Source organism: Saccostrea cucullata, unplaced genomic scaffold, assembly GCF_032062105.1.
Source record: "Saccostrea cucullata isolate Sc308-1 unplaced genomic scaffold, CSIRO_AGI_Scuc_v1 ctg9202, whole genome shotgun sequence".
Lineage (NCBI taxonomy): Eukaryota > Metazoa > Mollusca > Bivalvia > Ostreida > Ostreidae > Saccostrea > Saccostrea cuccullata.
This window is the reverse complement of record NW_026925887.1, coordinates 33579-54379: the sequence shown is the minus strand read 5'-3', so window position 1 is coordinate 54379 and position 20801 is coordinate 33579. Positions and strand designations below refer to the sequence as shown.

Genomic DNA, 20801 nt, shown 5'->3' with positions numbered 1-20801 from the left:
AAAAATTTGCTTATCCCACGTGAAGAAAAATGATTTCTGTAGAAAATGACCACCTTGTGGATTAAACTGAAAATTTATCAGGTGCAAACAATTGATAAAGAGACCTATTGGCAAAAATACTCACCGGAACTAAATAAGGAATAAATTGATAAATTGATCTCATTGAATTATACAATTAGTGCTATTTTAAGGTCAATGCAATGATTCAGAATCTAAAAGGCTAAGTGAATATTGCATTTTTTTTTCGATGATGGTTAATCATCGCTCTGACAAATCTTTGTTACATAGAGCCATTGTTCATCTCCTTCTTTACTTATTGATCGGAGACATATTAATGAATAACATGTCAATAAGTGAGCCTAATGCTCAAAGTACCTCTAGACAGTTTAAATCTTGTTTTTTCTCACCCTTTAACTTGTTTATCTTTTTTTATTGTGTAAAATATGAAAATAAGAACGTTTTAATTCAATTTAGTCATATTTTCTTCATACTAAAGAAAAATATGTAAAAAAAAAAATAATAATAATAATTGAAGACCATTCCTTCTTGTTTTATATGTGTTCAGTTAACAGATGTACAAGTTTCTTTAAACAACCCATACATGGTCAAAACTGGAGGGACTGCGAGCATTGAGCTCATTAAATGATATCCACTGCCCACCCCCTCCGCTTTATGATTATAATGGCATAATTTATTTGCTTTGCTTTGTGAGACCCAAATAAGTGTCAGATCACAAAGTGCTTGTTGTGTTTGAATATGAACATGGGGGATTGAGGCAATATTTTTTTCATTGCCTTGATAAAATTCTTTATTGATAACAAACATAAGTTTCATAAATAAAAGTTTTTAAAATAATTGGTGATTGAATTTGTCTTAATAGTTGATATAAGGTTTTAATTTCGTTTTTTAGTTTTTTAGTTGTTTTTTATTATTATTATTATTATTATTATTATTATTATTATTATTATTATTATTATTTTTATGGATGAGGGGTCATTTCTGTCGTTGAAAAATATCCCCCGGTCATTATTTGATGAGGTAAATTATATTTCTTTTTACCGGTTAGTTCATTTAACCGTGAATATAAGTTTTTCCGGAAATATGCATTTGATATAAAAAGCTGTTGATACTTAACCTAACTATCTCATTCAGGCAAGGTTAAAACTTGAGAAAACATTTTCTTTAGTTTTCTTCCTGGATTAAAAGCAATCTACATCTATCGTCATGGACAGTAAAGTGGTGTTGTTTTGTCTTCTCGCAAAATTAAATCTGATCGGGATTTTTGCATATGGTAAGATGATGATCATTTCCTTTTCTTTTAGTAGTTAAAATGTTAGAATAATGATTGTTGTTATGACAAAAAGCTAAGCGATTAATATGTTAAGAAATATATGGAAAACAATATCACGCAACCCATTTTACATGCTGTATCTGATTGAACCTTTTGACTTCACAAAATGAACGATATCATGTAGAAGGGAATTTAATGCCCTGTACATGTATTTGGATAAATCATTAAGACAATTGTATAATCACGTATTTTCCAAGACAAGGATATCGCACCACCATACCCCACCTCCACCAAATAGTTAGGTAAAAAAGAGAGGTAAGGAGAAGTTTCAATTAATACCAGTATCAATAAAGGTATTTTTAATCATGGAGCTAACTAATATAAGCCCTTGGCCTTCTGTTCAATCCATTTTCATATTGTATACTTCTATGTATATTATAAATAAAATACTCTTTCAAGCTCATGCGTTAATAATAGTCTAACAATATGCATGAATAACGTCAGTCAATAATAATTTGTATTTTCTGACAATGTCTTTGTATTGACCATAGGACTAACGAAATGTACAAAACGGATGATTATTATGACTATACGATAATCACTTTCAACTGCCGATATTCGAGGAAAATCTACTAGTATATATATATTTTAATAAAAAAAAATCAAGCCAATTTTATGAATAATAATCGGTATATAATTGTATGTCTGCGTAGTTAATTTTTACAAAGGTAGAAAAATAGACTATACTTTAGAGTTTAAAGCATACACAATACTTTAAGTAAATGGAATAACGAAATGTTGAACTTAATATTTTATACCCCCCCCCCAACCCCACCCCCCCCAAAAAAAAAAATAATTGTATCACTTGTTGATAAAGTGTTTTATTCCCTTATGCATGCCACTATTGATTTCTATGGAAATGGTAATATATATGACGTCATGCGATGTTGAGGTCATGACCTTCCAAAGCTGAATTTTTAGTTGAATTTAAGGTAAATATGTATCAAGCAAAAGTACTCAATTTAACGTTCTCACTGTGAACATTTTACACGTTCTAACTCAGGAAATTTTAGTTCCAAATAATTCTGATATAAACTTATAATAACACAATATATTTTCCAGCGTTTCTCAGTATTTTTAGTACTATGATTCTTAACAGATAACGTTGCATTACGTAAGTTGACATGGCAGCAGTTTCCTTATACAGACCGTCCATTAAATAACATTACGATGGCAGAAAAAGCTGTTGATGGGCTGTATTCTGACCGTAGTGCCTTTGGAGGACAATGTACGATATCGGCAAACAAAAGGTTCACTGCAACCTGGCGGGTGGATCTAGGAGGAGTACTCAGTATACACCATATAAGGATATACTATAGAACAGACAATAATCCCTGGGGTACAGTTAAAAGCTAGTTTAAATTCAATATTTTTCTATTTAAATAATTGAATAATGTTGCATATATCCATTTCTTTTCTTTCGATTTTTTCACTGTCTTTCTTCGAATGTATCATTTATGCATAAATGCATTTGGAAACCAATGTGTCTTTGACAATATTACATCTACATAATGTCATTTTACATGCATTTCCTTTCCTTTTTCTCTAGACATAAGTAATGGATACACGTCACGGTTTCTTGGTTTCTCGGTTTACATCTCGAACACATCAAACAAATATGATGGCTATCTATGTTTTAAAGATACAAACTACACTAGATACACGATACCTGACAATGTAACCAAAGAATGTGTAAAACACGGACGCTACATCATCTACTACAATAAGAGACCCCGTCTAGCTGTCAACCGAGAGGGATATTCCAGATACGCATACAGTGAATTATGTGAACTTGAAGTTTATGGTAAGAAACGCAATAAAACAATTAGATTTGATATACATAAAGGTATATTCAGATAACATATCTAATAGAATGAATTAAAAATTACTGAAAAAGGAAGAAAAGGACACAGGCGTATACCAGTCTTTTCTAAATGGTAACAAAAAGAAAGACAGAATTGTAGCTGAAATATAATTTAAATGCTACTTATATGTGTTTTTTTTAGTGAATGACTGAAAATATCACATAACATTCATCGAAATATCTTTCTTTCTGTGTTATCCTAAACTCAACTGCCTAAAGTAAATTTTGCTAACCTTACGTTAGATATACATTGTTCAAAGGAAATATTCAAATTGCATATCACTGTAAATTATCTATATATTAAAATGTAAAAATAAATAATTAATGATACATAAAATGCTAAAACATATGCAAACGGTGGGTATTGCTGAATATTTACATTGCATATGTTTTTGGCATATAAAGTGAATGGAAATCTATTGCATTCAAAACACCATAACACAGACAGGGTGCCAAAAGGTTAAATCATGCGTTTTAGTTTGACGTGATAAATGTTGATCGCAACGTCACAAGCACAATAAAAAAAAAATCACTCTCAAATTGACCAGAGGCTTTTACGTTAGCTGATACATAAGCTGTGGCTAACACGAAGGATAATACGTGTTTTAAAGAGAAATCACATTTGTAGATAAGGGAGAAATTTACGAAAGATAATACGTGTTTTTAAATAGAAATCACATTTGTAGATAAGGGAGAAAGTTACGAAGGATAATACTTGTTTTTAAATAGAAATCACATTTGTGGATAAGGGAGAAAGTTTAAAAATGTAAATATCAGCCATGAACCATAATGCTTTGAAAGATATAGTCTCATAAATACAACAGTATGTGCAAACAAACTGCGTAACGAGCGTCAGTGTATGCAAACAAATTGAGAAAAACACGTTACTCAATTTGTTCGCACACACCGTTGAAGTTATGAAACTACATCTTTAAAAAGATTCATTAATTTAGATAATTGCTAATTATTCAAATAGGATGCTCTACTCGAGGATTTTATGGAGAAGATTGTGACTTACCGTGTCCAGAGAATTGTCAGGAGAGACGTTGTGACATCGTTAATGGGACTTGTTTAGAATGTCGACCCGGATACAAAGGAAAACAATGTGAAGAACGTATGTAAATACAACCCATTTGTAGAGAGAAAGAGCGTTAACATCCGTTTTATTATAACCCTAACTAGTTTAGAAACTCGCTTTACTATTTCTGTATTGATTTGGTATCAACAGTATGAGAAAAAAAAATCACTATAAGTGAAAACTATTCTGAAACTTTTTGGTATATATAATAAGTAACACAAATGATTTATGTATTTCCGTGGCGTTAAAAAAACTTCGCTTTCTTCATGTTTTTCTGCGTAGGAACTTCCTCTCTGATGAAAAATTAATCAAAATACAGTTATCCTTGCTGTTAAAAAATTCTAGGCGTTATGGAATATGTTGATACAGACACAAATTTCGAAGAAAACAGGAGCCCACATAAGGACGTGAAAACATGCTTATTTGTTTAGCACGTAAATTTTTATGACGCCGAAAACAAATTTTGGAGGGTAAACATTTTTTTACGTGACCCTTTTGTACGTCCATCTGTCCGTCACTCTGTCATTTTTTCCCTCTTTCTTTTTGTTTGTCTGTCCGAAAACATTAATGTGGCATAACTGTTGATTTAGAGGAGCCTTGATTTTCATGTCACATGTGTATTCTTTATGACAAGACTTTTTTTACGTACCAAATTAGACCCTGTGATCCTGGCCTTGGAGTTTTATCAATTTTGACACAAAAATATAAAACTTTTACTTTGGCAATATCTTAGATAATAGTAGATACCACGACTTTTATTCATTTTATATGTATTTTTGTGGACAGTCCTTTTATTGGATACTAACAACTTTGACCCTTGACCATGAAGATCTCAGTTTTTCTAAAAAAAAAAATCTTTATCATTGGCCATATCTTTTGACCAGTTATAGCTAATGCCTTCATACTTCACATAAGTTATTCTAGTGAGAAGATGCGTCTTAGGATAACTAGAACTTTGGCGCTTTGACCTTGACCATGGAGTTTAAACCAAATTAAAAAAGCAAACCTTCACCATAGCCTTTAAAAGGGTTAGAGCTAGTGCTTTCATATTTTACATATTTCATCCCTGTGACAAAACCTTTCATTTGATATCAAGAACTTTGACCCTTTGACCTTGACCTTGGAGTTTGACCGACCTCTAAAATTTATAATCTTGGTCATAACTTTTAAAGGGTTACAAGTGAATCTCTCATACTTTACATTTGCATTCTTTGTGGCAAGACCTTTTCCTGGATTTCAATTAACTTGACCTTTTGACCTTGGTGACTTTGGTACTTATGAGAAAACTTTAACATTAGCCATAATTTTTGAACGGTATCTTTCAAAAATGTCATTCTTGTGAGGAGTCCCTTAATTAAGTACCAAGAACTTTGACCCTTTGACCTCGGAGTTTGACCTACATGTAAAAAGCAAACCCTGACCAAAGCTTTTCAAGGGTTAAAACTATTGCATTCATTCTTTTTATGTTTAATTCTAGTGAAAAGACCTTTCATTTTGATATGAAGAATTTTGACCTTTTAACCTTGACCTTTGAGTTTAACCTACTTTTTGAAAAAAAGTTGACCTTGGCCATAACTGTCTAAGGGTTAGAGCTAGGGCTTTCATACTTCACATATAGAAAAATTTAATCTTTGCTATGTTATCATATAGGAGCACCAGTGTTTCACATACACATCTCGTTTTTGGTATTTTATCAGCGCTTTATTTAAATCTTTGTTTATACAAATCTTTAAGTCTTTATCAATGTCCTTATCCAGTATATCACGATAATTAAGTTCCTAAAACAAGATGCAGAAAACCATGATAGTATAATAAATCACCGTAAAGAAAATATTTCATCGCTCAAAAAACAAAACAAAGCAAAAAACCCCAGTATTACTCTTCGAGGAAAAGTTAATTTGAAGTGCGGAAATGTACACTCGCTAATAGCTAATAGCGAAGCAATCGAAAACATGCAATGCCATTTAATCATTTAAGTTTCTGAATGGTACTAAACATCTTCTCCAAATAATATAATCTTGTTTGGTTTTTCTTTGTACATGTAATAAGCTTGTACATTTAAAATAGCATAAGAATTTTCGATTGAATACCCTATAATTTTCAGAATGCGACAACTATAAATACGGCTTGGAGTGCAGTAAAAGCTGTGGTAATTGTAGCAATGGAGAACCATGTTATCACGTGAACGGAAGTTGTACGAACGGATGTGACGCTGGAGTTCAAGGATATAGATGTGACGAAAGTTAGTCTATACATGGATCAACATTATTGTAGTTGTTTCCCTATGCAAGAAAAATATTTCTTTTCTGTATTCGCAATTAAAAATAGTGAAGTCATAAATGAAGACAAAAAGAATCAATGAAGGCGAGCAGAGCTCCTAAAAATGTCATATATAGCAAGAAATTTATTTCTACACCAGTTTTCATTTCTTTCTAGAATGCCCTGAGGGACGTTATGGTAAAAACTGCCAGGATGCGTGTAGCATCAACTGTGGAGTTCCTAGTAGATGTGACAGAGTAACAGGGGAATGTCATGGTGGATGTCAGGCGGGGTGGAAAGACATAGGGTGTTACAAGAGTGAGGACATTTTAATATTATGCATCAATATTGGGTTGTCAAAATTTCATTTTTTATCAATTGTTGGCCTTTTTACAAGATACACAAGAAGGAATATAAAAATGATATTTATTACGATAGAAATGTCAACATCTTGTCAAATTTTCAATTCTTTTTGAGGAAAAATATAAAACATTGCTAAGTTTTGGATAGTTTTCTCAAAATGATGCTGAAAATAAAATAAAATGTGGTTTCCCTTCTGCAGAATGTGATGAAAATAAATTTGGACTAAACTGTGCACATTTCTGCGGGGTTTGTCTTGATAAAGAACAATGTCATCACATAAACGGGACATGCTTGAATGGCTGTGACAGGGGATATCAAGGAGACAACTGTACTAAGGGTAAGTATATCAAGATATCAAAGAATCAATTGTAATGAAGGTAACAGATTGGGTTTAAAAGTTTAAGATAGCAATATTTTGATTAATTGTATGTTGTCTAATGTCCCATTGGAGAACTTTTATCTCATATAAAGACGTCACCCTTTGACAGTATAGGGCTTTGAATTTAGACTTATACTCGGCAATCAGGGCCATTAAACAATAAGGGTTCTCTATCGTGCCAATGCCTACGTTGATATGGGACGCGTTTTCATTTCTTTCCAGAATGCCCCGAGGGCACTTATAGTTTCAACTGCCAGTACACTTGTAGCATCAACTGCGGAGTCCCTGGTAGATGTGACAGAGTGACAGGGGAATGTCAAGGCGGATGTCAGGAGGGATGGAAAGGCACAAGATGTGATAGAAGTGCGAAAGTTTAAATATAATGTCCATGTTAACATATTGGTTTGACAAAATAGAATAGTTATCAAAGCTACCAGCAGCAGTTCACATTGCTGACTTTATTACAAGATACAAACAGGAAAATGAATTTAAAATAATCAAAAAAGAATATTTACGTTCAGAAATAAAAAGCTTTTGCCAAATGTTCAAACGATCCATAGAGAATATATGAAAAAAAGAAGGTACGTTAGGCACCAAAATCCGCCTAGTCCCAAAATCTGGTGAAAATATTTAAATAGTTTGTATTGGATACCCCTGTTCTAAATCAATTTATTTTTTGAAAATATCCCAAACCGTTTTCCCTACACAACTCACTAAAAATGCAATGTTTTCTTAAGAAAATAACACTGACGACGTCATGACGTTCACATGGCGTTATCAAATTTCAACGTAATGATTCCGGTACAGCGTAAAGAATTGTACATTTCTCAGCCTAAAAATATATATTTTCTTAAATAAATTCATATTTAAGTCTATTTTACTTTATTTTTTATTTAATCTGTTCTTAACCTTTCAGGGTTTTTTCTTTATATGAATTGATATTTACAATAACCGTGGGTCATTTAAGGAGATAATTTTCCGAGAAAACTATTTCACCACGAAAGCGTATTTATTGTCAGAATTTTTCCCCTCTTCATTTCCCTAAAATTCATGATATTAATTAAAATACTAAATTAAATTTTGAGATACCAGTATACCATACAATTATGCTTACCTTTTACTTATTAGGTATATACATGTACGAGAATATACAAACACAATTATATGTGTGCAGGCTTGAAAGCGCAAGATGTGCTTTTACTGCGTACAAAATCTTGACTGCAACATAATTATCCCAGTTTTTATGCCAGCATTTTCCTTGAAAGTTTTTCCTATTAAAGATTTATTTTTGATTAAGCTAAGACATTATCTATGCATTACTTTGTTTCGGTTTTATTACTACAGTATAGTATTTTTAATAGTATATAATCATTATTGATATGAAGCTTAATAAGGTTACATATTTTTAAAAAATAAAGAACCGACTAATATACAATGTATTTATGTTACGTGTCTGAAAGAGAAAATATTCCCAACAACGACAGCTATGTCACCCCCTGTCCTTCTGACAATCACGCATACTCTGTATTTAGTATTTGTGGTAGTTGGGTCGGTTATTATGCTTCTATAATAATGTACATTGCACATGTATTATCGTAACGTGAAGCGGTCACCCATCCAAGAGTTAAACAGGCTCGCCATTGCTGAAATCCTGACTCACTAGCGAGGCAGTATAAGTAACATATATACTATCCGCTACCCCCCCCCCCCCCCCCCCCCCCCGCGCTTACGGAAGCTTCGACCCTAAGCTTAGCATGAGTTATCTCTGAGTGACTGGACCTCTTAAAGTCGTCCATGAATACAAAGTCCGTACCTGGACACAAAGTCCTATAACCTTAGAGCTTCTTGATGCTAGCTCTAAGACTTCCTGAAGCAAAGTCGCCAAACAGCAGAGTCACAACGTTGTCATCAATTCTGTGAATTTCCGCGATTTTTAAATAGCTACGGTAAGCACTTCATAGGCGTCAGAACCGGGGGTTGGTTGGTTGGTTGGTTGGTTGGTGGGGGGGGGGGGGGGGGGGGGTTGGGGGCTTAGCCCCCCACCCCACTTTTTCCCCAAATATATACATGTACTTAGTATAGACATTGAACATTGCTTCGTAGGTTTAGCCCCCCCCCCACTTTCCACAGACACGTCGCAGTATAGGTTAAAAATAGGTGAAAGTGGTCGTGTCTGGAAAAAAAATTTGGTACTGAAGTTCGAATCACACCCCCCCCCCCCCCCTCCCACGGAAAAGGATTTTCGTGTTTGGGAAATGGACATTTCCCTTTTTTTTTGCTTGTCGGGTTTTTTTTTTTGAAAGTATAATTTTTTTTTACACTTAGCCCCCCCCCCCTTTCAATTTGCTTCCGACGCCAATGCACTTATCATCAAACGGTTGCCAAAATATAACTGCATTTTACATGTATTTCCCTCCTTACATGTGTACAAATGCACACACGTACGATACATAATATACGATGAATTTATTTTTAGAAAGTTCTATATTTTAAAGAATGTCGATGTGTCTTACCGGTCAATAAAAACCGATGTAAAAGAGATTGCTGCAATTGAAACAAAATAATAAACATCTCAAAAATGTGAAGATGACTTAAGACAGTTTTTTTTCCCAACATTACCTGTACTATTGAAAATGTCCACTGAAAGGTTGGTTCCCCCCTTCTTACCACAGTATAGGGATATGAAGAAAATGTAGTATTGTATGCCAAAAAATTGGAAGTAAAAGGAAGTTTGCCCTGGAAAAAGTTAGCCCCCCGAAATACGATTTTTGAGTTTGGGTAATTTCTTTCTTTCTTTTTTTTTTGCTAGTCAATTTTTACAGGTAAGTAAAAAATATTTTCTCTGGTTGCCTCCCCCCTTTCAAAATCGATGCTATGTGCCTGGATTCAGACCTTTTAGGAGTCTTCTTGGGAAACTGTGTAACAAGGTCACGTCATAGAAGAGAACACCCCCCACTACACCTCCCACTCCCCATCCCCAAGACACTATATTTCTGAGACATGAAAACCGTTCCGTACAATAATAATAATTAATTCAAAGCATAGCTAAAACATGTCTTTTTATCAAGTTTAATACAAAAAATGTCTTTATTTTCATTTTTAACAGTCTGCCATATTTGGTATACATGTATGTACATGTAATATAATCATAACAGAATATAAGTCAACATCAATAAAACCGAACTCTCAGTTACATGTATAAATTAAGGGACGGCCATTCATTTAATTTATTTACGGTAGGGGTCGTTAATTTTCATATTATTTACTTTTATACCGCTGTATGACAGAATGTGCTTTTCCAAGATGATTAGAGACAAATTTATTTCCCTGTAAATTTCACAAGCATAAAAATCAAAACTACGTACAGTACTAGTGTTTGGGAAGGGTGTAGGTACCCCCAGTCAAGGTAACACTGAAAAAAAATAACTAGTGAAAGTCACTGGGAAGACTAGTAAATTTACTGTCCATACAATCACTACCTCAAAAGTAGTTTTACTAGGTATTGGGTAGATTTACTAGATAATGTTAGTAAATCTAAGAATTTATAAGTAACTTTCACTAGGTATCTAAGTATCTTTACGACCATCACTCAACTTTTCACTACCTTAGCTTGTACACAGAGTGATTACTAATCATGAAGAACGCTTTACTAGGCACACTAGTTAAATCAACTAGGTAATTCTCTCAGTGAAGATTATACTTCATTACTTCATATCAAGAGGAGGATAGAATATTTGTTTGCAATAATGGCTATATGCCTGTTTGTTTTGTTTGTTTTTTTTTAAAAACCTGCTAACACCTTTCGAGAACGAAATGCTCGTCCCTGTAAGAAGCTGTAAATCGATAATATTCCTCATAATTTTAACGATTATAAAACACGTTTATTACTGACAATGCAATGTGATGAAAAAAAGTTTGAAACAATCGCACTCTGAAGTTTTTTTTCTTTTCTAGCAATAAAATTAATTCAGTCTATCGTGAAAATGGCAATTTGTAGTCGGCCTTTTGCACATTTTCTCGTCCAATATTGTTCTTGAAAAGATTTATAGAAGACACCACCCTTTTATGTTTCTTTTAAGATCGTCAATTGAAATTCAATTGTATTTACCGCTGTCTGTGTTCAAGTCGACGAAAGAAAATTAATCCGATTTTACACAACTTTTTAAAACAATGACGCTAAAATGCAAGTGCTAAGTAAAATAAGGAAAGCAAGTCGTAATAAGACAAAATGCAAGTGCAAGCCAGAAAATGAATATTTATTCATCCTGTTTATTCACAGGCACTTATATATATCATTTATATATAACTCATTTAAATAACCCCTACAACTTTGTTGCAATTTGTGAGGAAAAAACAACAATGCGGAGTCAGTTGAAGTATTGTTTGTAGAGGGAAAACAAGGTGCATACAAATTGTCACGGGAAGGGACGGGGGGAATGGAGGGGGATAGGTTAAGATTTTTTTTCGGCAAGAACATGTTAATTAATCAGTCCAAAAACTACGTTTCTGAATGTTACGTGTGGAATTATTTGAGATTATCATACAGGTAAATTGTACAAAAAAATTAATCAATCAATCAATAGATAAAGTTTAAAAAAAAAACCGGTTCTCTCAAACCACTTATATGATCTTTATACAATCGGGTGTACGAGATATTGATATTTACAGCGACAATGACTATAGTTCTATTGTACAACTAACCTTGAAAAAAATAAATCCATCAAATTTTCTTTTTCTGGATTTCAGAAAGTATTTCAAAAGGAACATGCAACAATTTATTTGTTAACAATTTTACAAACATTTTTTTTATTTCAAATAAGTAGATCGATTGACTTTACTTGAACGTATTGAACATATTGATGGTGAAAACAATTAACTTTTCTCGTCCACATAATCTCAGGATCTCTTCACAATTATAAATTGTCATATATCTTTCAAATTACTTTTCCTAAGAAATTTTGAAGTTCTAAATAAATATTATCAACAGCAACTTAAAAAAAATAGAAAAAAAAGCGTAAATTGTTTTACACGATCTATTGTGACGTCATCTATGAGTTTATTGCGTAATATTCATACTTGTATAATATTGATAATCATTCCAGGCGAAAAACAAACAATTATATCAGTTGCAAAACCAACATAAAAAGTGCTAAAAATCTTGATTATTTGCTCATTTCTTATCTGCGTACTTTTACAATCTTTCTCTTTGTTATATTTTTTTGTTTTGGGGGCCAGATGAACACTTTTACTTCAATCGTTAAGATTGCTGATCTAACGTTATTCCTATCGGTAATTTTCACCTGAAGGGTGGCTAAAGTATATTGTCTACCTAATTTATTGTTCAGCCTATGTTCTTAATGATAATGATTAGACTTAATCACTCATTTTGTAAACTATTTTAAAATTTTTACAGCAATTACGATGCCTTTAATTAAAAAATAAGTCCACATTAGATTTCTCAGCTTGAAATCCGGAATAACATATAAACTCAGTTTTAACATTGGCCGCAGCAAACGCGATTCACTAGATGTTGTTAAATCGAAACATTGTTGCGTTATAAAAAATATATATAAGTTTCATGAATCGCGTTCATTGCGGCCAAAGTGAATTTTGCGATCAAAGATATAAAAAATGCCATTTTTGGAGAATATATTGATACATGGTATGGTTTTGAAATTTACATAGCGTTTGTGTGACGTTTTGGCGCCATTTTACATCCGTGATCAGATAGATCTGATCGTGTACAAAATATATCAACACTTTATTTCTGAAGATATCATTGTTTATTTTTGACGAATTTACTAGGCCGATAGTGGTAACAACCGTATTTTGTTCTTTGCAGAGTTATTGAAGATTTCCTTTAAACGAGGCAGAAAATAAAATAAAATGTGGTACATCTCTCTTCTGCAGAATGTGATGATGATAAATTCGGACTACAATGTGCTCAGTCATGCGGGGTCTGTCTTAATAAAGAACAATGTCATCACATAAACGGGACATGCTTGAATGGATGTGACAAAGGCTATCAAGGCATCAATTGTAATGAAGGTAACAAATCGGGTTTTAAAAGTTTAAAATTGCAATATACAACATAATTTTATTGGAAGCGTTATGTTCAATGACAAGTCTTGTTAAAAAAAGTTGGTATATTTGCAAATGACAAGTTTTAAAGCTAAAAAGAAAGACTAAGAGCAGTAAGAAGAATGTGTTCAAGTTATATATGAAAAGATATTGGTTTTCACCTGATTAATTTGTTTAAAAAATTGTTTACTATTCTATAATAGTTTAGGTTAATATGATAATATTGCAAAGTAAAATAAAAACATCATGTTTAACGACGTGCAATAATATTAAATATTTTGTGGAACAAATATAAAGCATCCTATCTATAAAACTATTTATGTCATCATATATTTTTCTTATCACCGAAATTTTATTCTTACATAATGACATGTCTAATTTCACAATCTATCGTAATTTTTTTCTTTAAAATATGTATAAAAAGTATTTTGAAAATTTAGAATGTCCCTGGGGTTTTCATGGTTATAGTTGCAACAAAACGTGCAGCAACGATTGTTTTAATAGAAGTTGTAACGCAGTAACTGGAGCGTGTCCGGTGGTGAGTAGAACTGATATTCAATTTAATCTCTTTATTCACTGATTTTTTCAATTAGTAATTTACCGTTCACGATAGCTCAGTCGGTAGAGCGCTCGCTCCGTTATCGGGAGGTCGTGAGTTCGTATCTCGGCCGCGACTGACCTAAGTCGATAAAAATGGGTAGCAACTGTTCCTTCGCCATGCGCTCGGCACTTTGAAGAGAAAGTTGCGGGTCCTTCGGATGAGACCTTAAAAACCGAGGCACCGTGTCAGCGGCAGGCGTTGGCACGATAAAGATCCCTTACTGTTCAATGGCCCTGAGTGCCGAGTAAAGGTCAAAATTTGAAGCCCTTCACCGGCATACGTTGACGTCTCCATATGAGTGAAAAATTCCCTCGAGGGACGTTAAACAATATACAATCAATCAATCAATCAATTAGTAACTTTGTTTATACCGTATTTATTCCAGAAAAGGCATGTGCTTATACTTATCTGGACGTAAAAGATCCTGAAAATAAGGCTTGTCATTTGGAGCAATTGCTCTAATGAAGTTAATAAATGCACGTGGTACTCTCATTATCTGGAAAATAGTCTTCCTACTTGGTCATGTGAAAACGGAACAATAAGAATCATTCAGTTTAAATACTATATAAATGTTTTTGTTTTTTTTTATAAACGTTGATTTTTGAGGTTTCAACTCTAAAAGTTAGTACATAGATTCCTTCAAAGAAAGTAACTGCATACTTGGGTGTTTCCGAGCTCATTTCTCATACACCATATAGAGTAAGTATTTGGTACTATGTAAGCTGACTAAATTCAGGTTGAATCAGCAGTGTTCCTTCATATTTTTCTCTCGACGATATGTATGCATTTTTACTATTTATAAACCGAAGAAAACGATCGTGATGCATTTTCGTTATTAAACAATTGAAGGTATTTTTGACTTTGAATTTAAATCTTGAATAATTCATACGAAGATGTTTTCCCATATTATCAACTATCCTTAAAAACACTGAGAAATTTTACTTGCCAAATGGCTATGAACGACCAAACCTGTTCATAAACAAATGGGTTATTTTGGAGGCATTTAAAAGCAGAGAGCTGCTGTGCTAGCACCTATTGCTTTTCTTGGGTAAATTAATTATTTTCGGCGAGAAAAAAAGGTACTTAAAACTAAAAGAACAAAACATGGTGCCGATCCTGTCTAATTTCTTTTATAAGCTGGTAATTTGCGTTTAATCTTAAGGATCATAAAATATATTTGAAAAAGGTAGGCATACATGTATAATGAATCAAAGTATTGGCCCCAACCGTGGTTCAGAAAGTTTGTCTTAAATTAAAAAAAAAAAATAATTATAAATTGCTATCTACATTACAGTATTTAGACATGCAATGAAACTGTTGAGGATTTTCAAGATACTATCTATTTTTAAAGAATATTTTCTATATACAAAATAGGGTATTTCGAACGAAAAAATGTATTTGTTCTGCACCTAATAGTTTAATTTTATTATATTTATTATTTATACTTCTGATCCCTAGGAAACAAAGACTTTTCCTATCATTGGAGGGACAGCAGCAATCACCGTTGTTAGCCTGGCGGTTGTCATACTATGTTTTATCTTCAGAAGGTAATTGTCAGACATAAAACATATAGCGGGTTTCTTGGGGGGTGACAAATTTAGCGTTTTACCGGCTCTAAGGTATGTCAATTATTTTGACGAAATTTATTTTAGCGAATGCAGGGTTTCACCTCTTTTCAGAGGGTCAATAATAAGAGTACCGACTATATGAGCGATAAATTTTTAGTAGACTTTCATCGACAAAAGAAGCCAAAATTAGAACCCCGCTAAAATAACCCGCTTTAGGTTACTAATAACTCTCTTACTTTATACTGTTTTATATTTGGCTTACTTTTTTATGTTAATACTTTTTTAATTTTTTAATTTTTTAAATTTAGATCATTTGAAAATGCTTCTTCTTAGCATTGGTATTTTAGCAAAGACATTTCCAATGTCTTTGTTCGAGATAAAATTACATATAGTCACTGTACTTTATTTCGCCATCAATGTACTGGTTCATTGAAAGGTGCGACCAAAAACAAATCTCGTGCAGGTCGGGGCAAATAGAGAAAACAAGCGGGGCTTTTAGTACGTGGATTGGCAATGTCAATGCAGTGTAAATATAAGGAATAACTGGAAGAATTTTCGATTTCATGACGGTAATGTGATTAAACGATTGGCGTGCGTGATAATTTTATGAAAATATAACGCAAGCCAATATATTGATCACCTCATGAAATCGAAAAATAAGACAGTTGTTCCTCAATGCATTTTCAAATACAAAAGAAATTGACAGTCCGTCTTTAAAAAAAAAATCACTAGCACTGATTTATATAGTTTGCGAAATAGAAATGATGCAATTCAGTACTTGGAAGTAATAAAAGACATCATTGGTCTGAATTTGACATGCATGATTAATTCAATTCTTAATATTATCATAGATAACTTTATTCAATAGTAACCAATATTTGCCCCCAAAATCAAACTTTGACGAAGTAAAATTTAATTATGCTTTAAAATAGGGGGATCCATGCTGACTTCAAAGCACTGAATGTTTTCGTCAGCGATTACGTCATATGTTTGAAACGACGTCAGGAAAATAACGTAAATCTAAAATTTCCATGATTTCTATAGAAAAATGTAAAAATTGCGTCAATATTTTGAGTAAAAATCACCAAGCGCAGGTGTGTTCAGGCTCAATATTTTTATATAATGTGTAGAATAATAATATCAATTAATAATTATCATTATTAACATTAATATTAATATGCAAATATTGTTCCTAAACAGACATGGGTTCTATAAATAAAATTGTTGAAATTTTGACCATTTTGTCCTTTTTCTGAAAAATCATGCAAAATCCGACGAGTTTGTGACTTCATAAATTAAAAAAAATGTCAATTACCTACTTTGAAATTATAAAATGCTTTGTTAATTTATATCTTTCATACAATTTATGCAATACAACACATTTTAAGAGTTTTTCAAAATTTAATTTTTGTGGGGGCAAAGATATGCAAGATACAAAATAAAGTTCTTTTAACCTTTAGAAAATTAATCAGGAAATATACAAGAGGGACAGCAAAATACCAGAATAATTCAGAAAAGAAAGCTGAGAAATTGTCTTCCGAAAATACAACACCTAATAAGGATATATATGGTGAGAAAGGAACGTATCAAGAACTTGGACCCAGGACAGAGGGGTCTGATAATGGTGGATATCAGAAATTGGGACATAGGGTAGAGGGGTCTGATAATGGTGAATATCAGGAATTGGGACCCAGGACAGGAGTATCTGATAATGGTGATTATCAGGAACTTGAACCAGGGATGGAGAGCTATGATAAAACCAAAGACAACACAGAATACCAGGAACTGGGTCAAATAAGTGAACACTTTTATTATGAAAAATTACATTAGCTTGGATTTTGGAAGTTTATTTTTCTTTAAACATCAACGATTTCAAGCGTAGTGTTCGAGCATTATGGAAAGAAGTTGTACATAAAGAAGATGAATGTCTTATTAAGGAAAACTATTGTAAAATACTACTTTATGCATTGCTTTCTAATGGGAAAGAAGAACTCGAAAAAATATTTGAATGCCATGGTGGTTTTTAAATCTCATGTTAAGGGTACAGAGTCATGAAAAATGCTTGTCTAAACCAAACTCTACCATTACCTACTTAATCTTCTTGAGTCAAGGTTTATCAAATGAAAAAAAAAAGCTTCAATATTATCCAATTTAAGGTTCATAAACCTTCTGCTCACTCCATATAAAATGTTGCTTGAACCTCAAAGATTTTCCAATAGAAATATATTTTATAAGTAAAATGCAAATAATGGTAGCTTCCGGGGCAAAATTAGACAAAAAAGACACTTAAACTTGACAAGACAAATCTATGAAGGACTAATAGACATATGTCATTAAGAGTTATCTCTCTTATCAGAGTATCGATGAACCTTACGACATTCCTCAATTTGATGTTATTTTTTATCTTTCGAATAAACAGGGTTTAATATCTATGTTACATATCGTGTATCGGAGCATAGGTTCGTGGTGCACACGATTGAATTATATGTTTTAAACTGTTTAGATAGCATGACAATTCGCTTAATCTTTGCTACTTTAACTAAAAAGTAGATACGTTGCCTCTTTGATAGACAAATATCAGATTAAAGGCAGGTATCTGGGCATCTTTCAAATGATTTAAATTGACATTTTAAATATAGAACTTTTATGAAAGAATTGACCTTATTTTTCAGGATTTGAACTTTTTTATAGAGTTATGTAAGATTAAAGGCTGATATCTGTAGTTCTATTCACATGATTTAAATTGATATCTACAATACATTTTTATACAAGAATATGGTCTTATCTCAAGAATTCGGACTTTGTAAATAAAAAGCAAATTTAACAAGTTATCATTTTGCATTATATAGGTTTTTTTAATTGATAATGTTTGCATTTATTATTATATAGATATTACATGTAGTTGAGTGTAAATTTTGAAAATTTTCACCCCAGAAAAAACATTGTCAACGAGGCGCAGCCGAGGTTGACAATGGTTTTCCCGGGGTGTGGCTTTATTATTCAGCGGGTACATGTAATAATGATTTTAAAAAGATGTTTCTCGGCCATTCAGATTCAACTAATTTACATAAAAGAATAATATTGAATATGAATCATCTGTTGAAAACATCATTTTAGTGTACAAACGGTGCTGATTTGAATATGGAAATTTAAATTATCATATTTACCATATTTGCCATGAATTGATATACAATGTATTTAAAATGTCGCGGATGTGATTTGCATGTCACCTCTAACATGGATGTGACATGCATATCACACCTTGTGGCCAATTTTGTTTTAATGTGCCATCTTTTTGCTAACTTTTTCATATGATGTTTTGATTGTCTTGTCTTACAGATACTTTTTCTAGTCAGTTTTAGGGGATCACACATTATCATATTTACGTAACTTCTAATCAAAGCTTGTGAATCTGATCCACTTCTTATTTGTTAAATTGTTCATATTTACACTCTCATTTTAATAAATGACATTATTCATTATTCATCTCTATGAAAGTGTTTCATTTAACTTACACAAAATTAGCAAAAACAAGTTGCGGTGAGCTTGCAAATAAGCATAAGAATACACAGAACAACAATTTTTGGAATAATATATGTATATCGATAACTTAGTTGGAGGTTTCTGGTAGGATTGATTTTGGTAGATTGTGAAAATTCTTAGATCCACGCCTTGGTTGATGGTTTACATATGATAGGTGTAAGGTCACGTGGTCAGCTCAGCGAGTTGTAATGTGATAACCCGCATGCTGACCACGCTAACAGCAGGCACGTCTATTTTGAAGACCCTCCTCCACCCCTGCATCCCTTGAAATGGGTATTAATGTGTCAAGTTAATTCATATATTTGATTGGTTCTGATTTAATTTGTTTATATATATTTTTCATGTACATGTATTTTGTTTCACTACTATCCTTGGCCTATTATGTTTTGATGTGCCATCTTTTTGCTAACTTTTTCATATGATTGTCTTGTCTTTCTAGTCGGTTTTGGGGGATCAGACATTATCATATTTAACGTAACTTCTAATCATAGCTTGTGAATCTGATCCCCTTCTTGTTTGTTAAATTGTTCACATTTATACCGTCATTTTAATAAATGACATTATTCATCTCTATGAAAGTGTTTTATTTGACCTATATAAAATTAGTGAAAACAAGTTGCGGTAAGCTTGCATGTAAGCATAAGCATACATAAATTTAAATTATAAACATTATTATCTGTTTATATTTTATAGCTTTCTGGTTCTAAATGAATTGTTATACTAATTTAGAATAGCATTGGTCATGAAATACAAAGGAATTATGCTAGAAAAACAAAGTCATTCCAGAAGAAAAAGAAATAAGAAAAAATGTGCTAACAAAACCAAATACGATGTTCTAACATTTTTTTTCTGTTTACCACAATCTTTATTCATCTGAATTTCAGCGTGTACCTTAAACATTTAACACGATGTCACAGATGTGTTTTTAAATATATCTGCGACACGTACTGTACTTTCTTTATTTCGTCAATCTCTTCATAGTGTGCATTGACAGTGTTTCTTTCTTGGACATATCACGCAATTTTCTTTTTATATGAGCTTCTTTGTAAAAACACTGAATCAAACTTACTAGATAACAAGCTTACGATATCATGTGCATAATATGTATAATCTAACTTTTCTTACTATTCTATTATAACAAATAATATTCATTTCAATATAAGTATTTATTTTTGATTCACAAAAAGACGATCATGAAAAAAATAAGATGACTTTAGTGACTTATTTCTTGAGGTGTTGTATATCCAGTATTGACGTTAACTCTAGATCTCCTATTATTTTCTGTGCTATGCATGGCGTTTTCTGTGGACATCTGTGTGGTAGAGTGTACTTTTTTCTTAACAATTCTTCCATTTGCATGTAATGTTTTACAACTTCTAAAAGAGGAGAAAACCAACAACAGAATGAGAAGTGTCAATAGACAAAAGTTAAACAAGATAACAAAATAAGAAAAGAAAGAATATTTATTAAAACTGAATATATTTTCAAAAATGCACTAATTTTGGAAAGATTAAGCACATTTTCATTTTAAAAGGCCAAAGCAAGTACTATTGTAACCCCAAATCATGATTTGTAACAAAAACGTGAATCTACACTTACCTGAAAATGATTCCAAAAATTTTACCAAACTTTGAAGTACTTGAAAAGAAGATTTAAACGGGTTACCTATATATTCCTATGTAAAACTTTGGTCGACCATTTTGGCCCCACCCTA

The 20801-nt window shown here is 32.3% G+C and overlaps 1 protein-coding gene across 2 annotated transcripts; it reads left to right on the top strand.

Annotated features, from left to right (window-relative positions):
• The first annotated feature begins 1156 nt into the window (after positions 1-1156).
• LOC134269941 (cell death abnormality protein 1-like) lies at positions 1157-19647 on the top strand. Of its 2 annotated transcripts, XR_009992683.1 has the most exons (12): positions 1157-1291; positions 2451-2690; positions 2901-3155; positions 4192-4329; positions 6398-6535; positions 6730-6870; positions 7517-7657; positions 13205-13342; positions 13816-13913; positions 15435-15523; positions 17005-17987; positions 18095-19647. XR_009992683.1 is itself a non-coding variant. In XM_062752114.1 (11 exons), the coding sequence occupies exons 1-11, from the start codon at positions 1225-1227 to the stop codon at positions 17372-17374; spliced, it is 1815 nt and encodes a 604-aa protein (XP_062608098.1). In that variant the 5' UTR covers positions 1157-1224; the 3' UTR covers positions 17375-19647. The 2 variants fall into 2 exon arrangements, 1 of the variants encoding a protein (XP_062608098.1); XM_062752114.1 differs by having other exon boundaries at positions 17005-19647.
• The last annotated feature ends 1154 nt before the right edge of the window (positions 19648-20801 follow it).

Excerpts from the sequence above, each read along its gene's own strand:
- LOC134269941 (XM_062752114.1), top strand. The coding sequence starts at position 1,225 with ATGGACAGTAAAGTGGTGTTGTTTTGTCTTCTCGCAAAATTAAATCTG. Across the intron at positions 4,330-6,397 it reads AGGAAAACAATGTGAAGAAC|AATGCGACAACTATAAATAC; the intron begins GTATGTAAATAC and ends TATAATTTTCAG. Across the intron at positions 13,343-13,815 it reads AGGCATCAATTGTAATGAAG|AATGTCCCTGGGGTTTTCAT; the intron begins GTAACAAATCGG and ends TTGAAAATTTAG.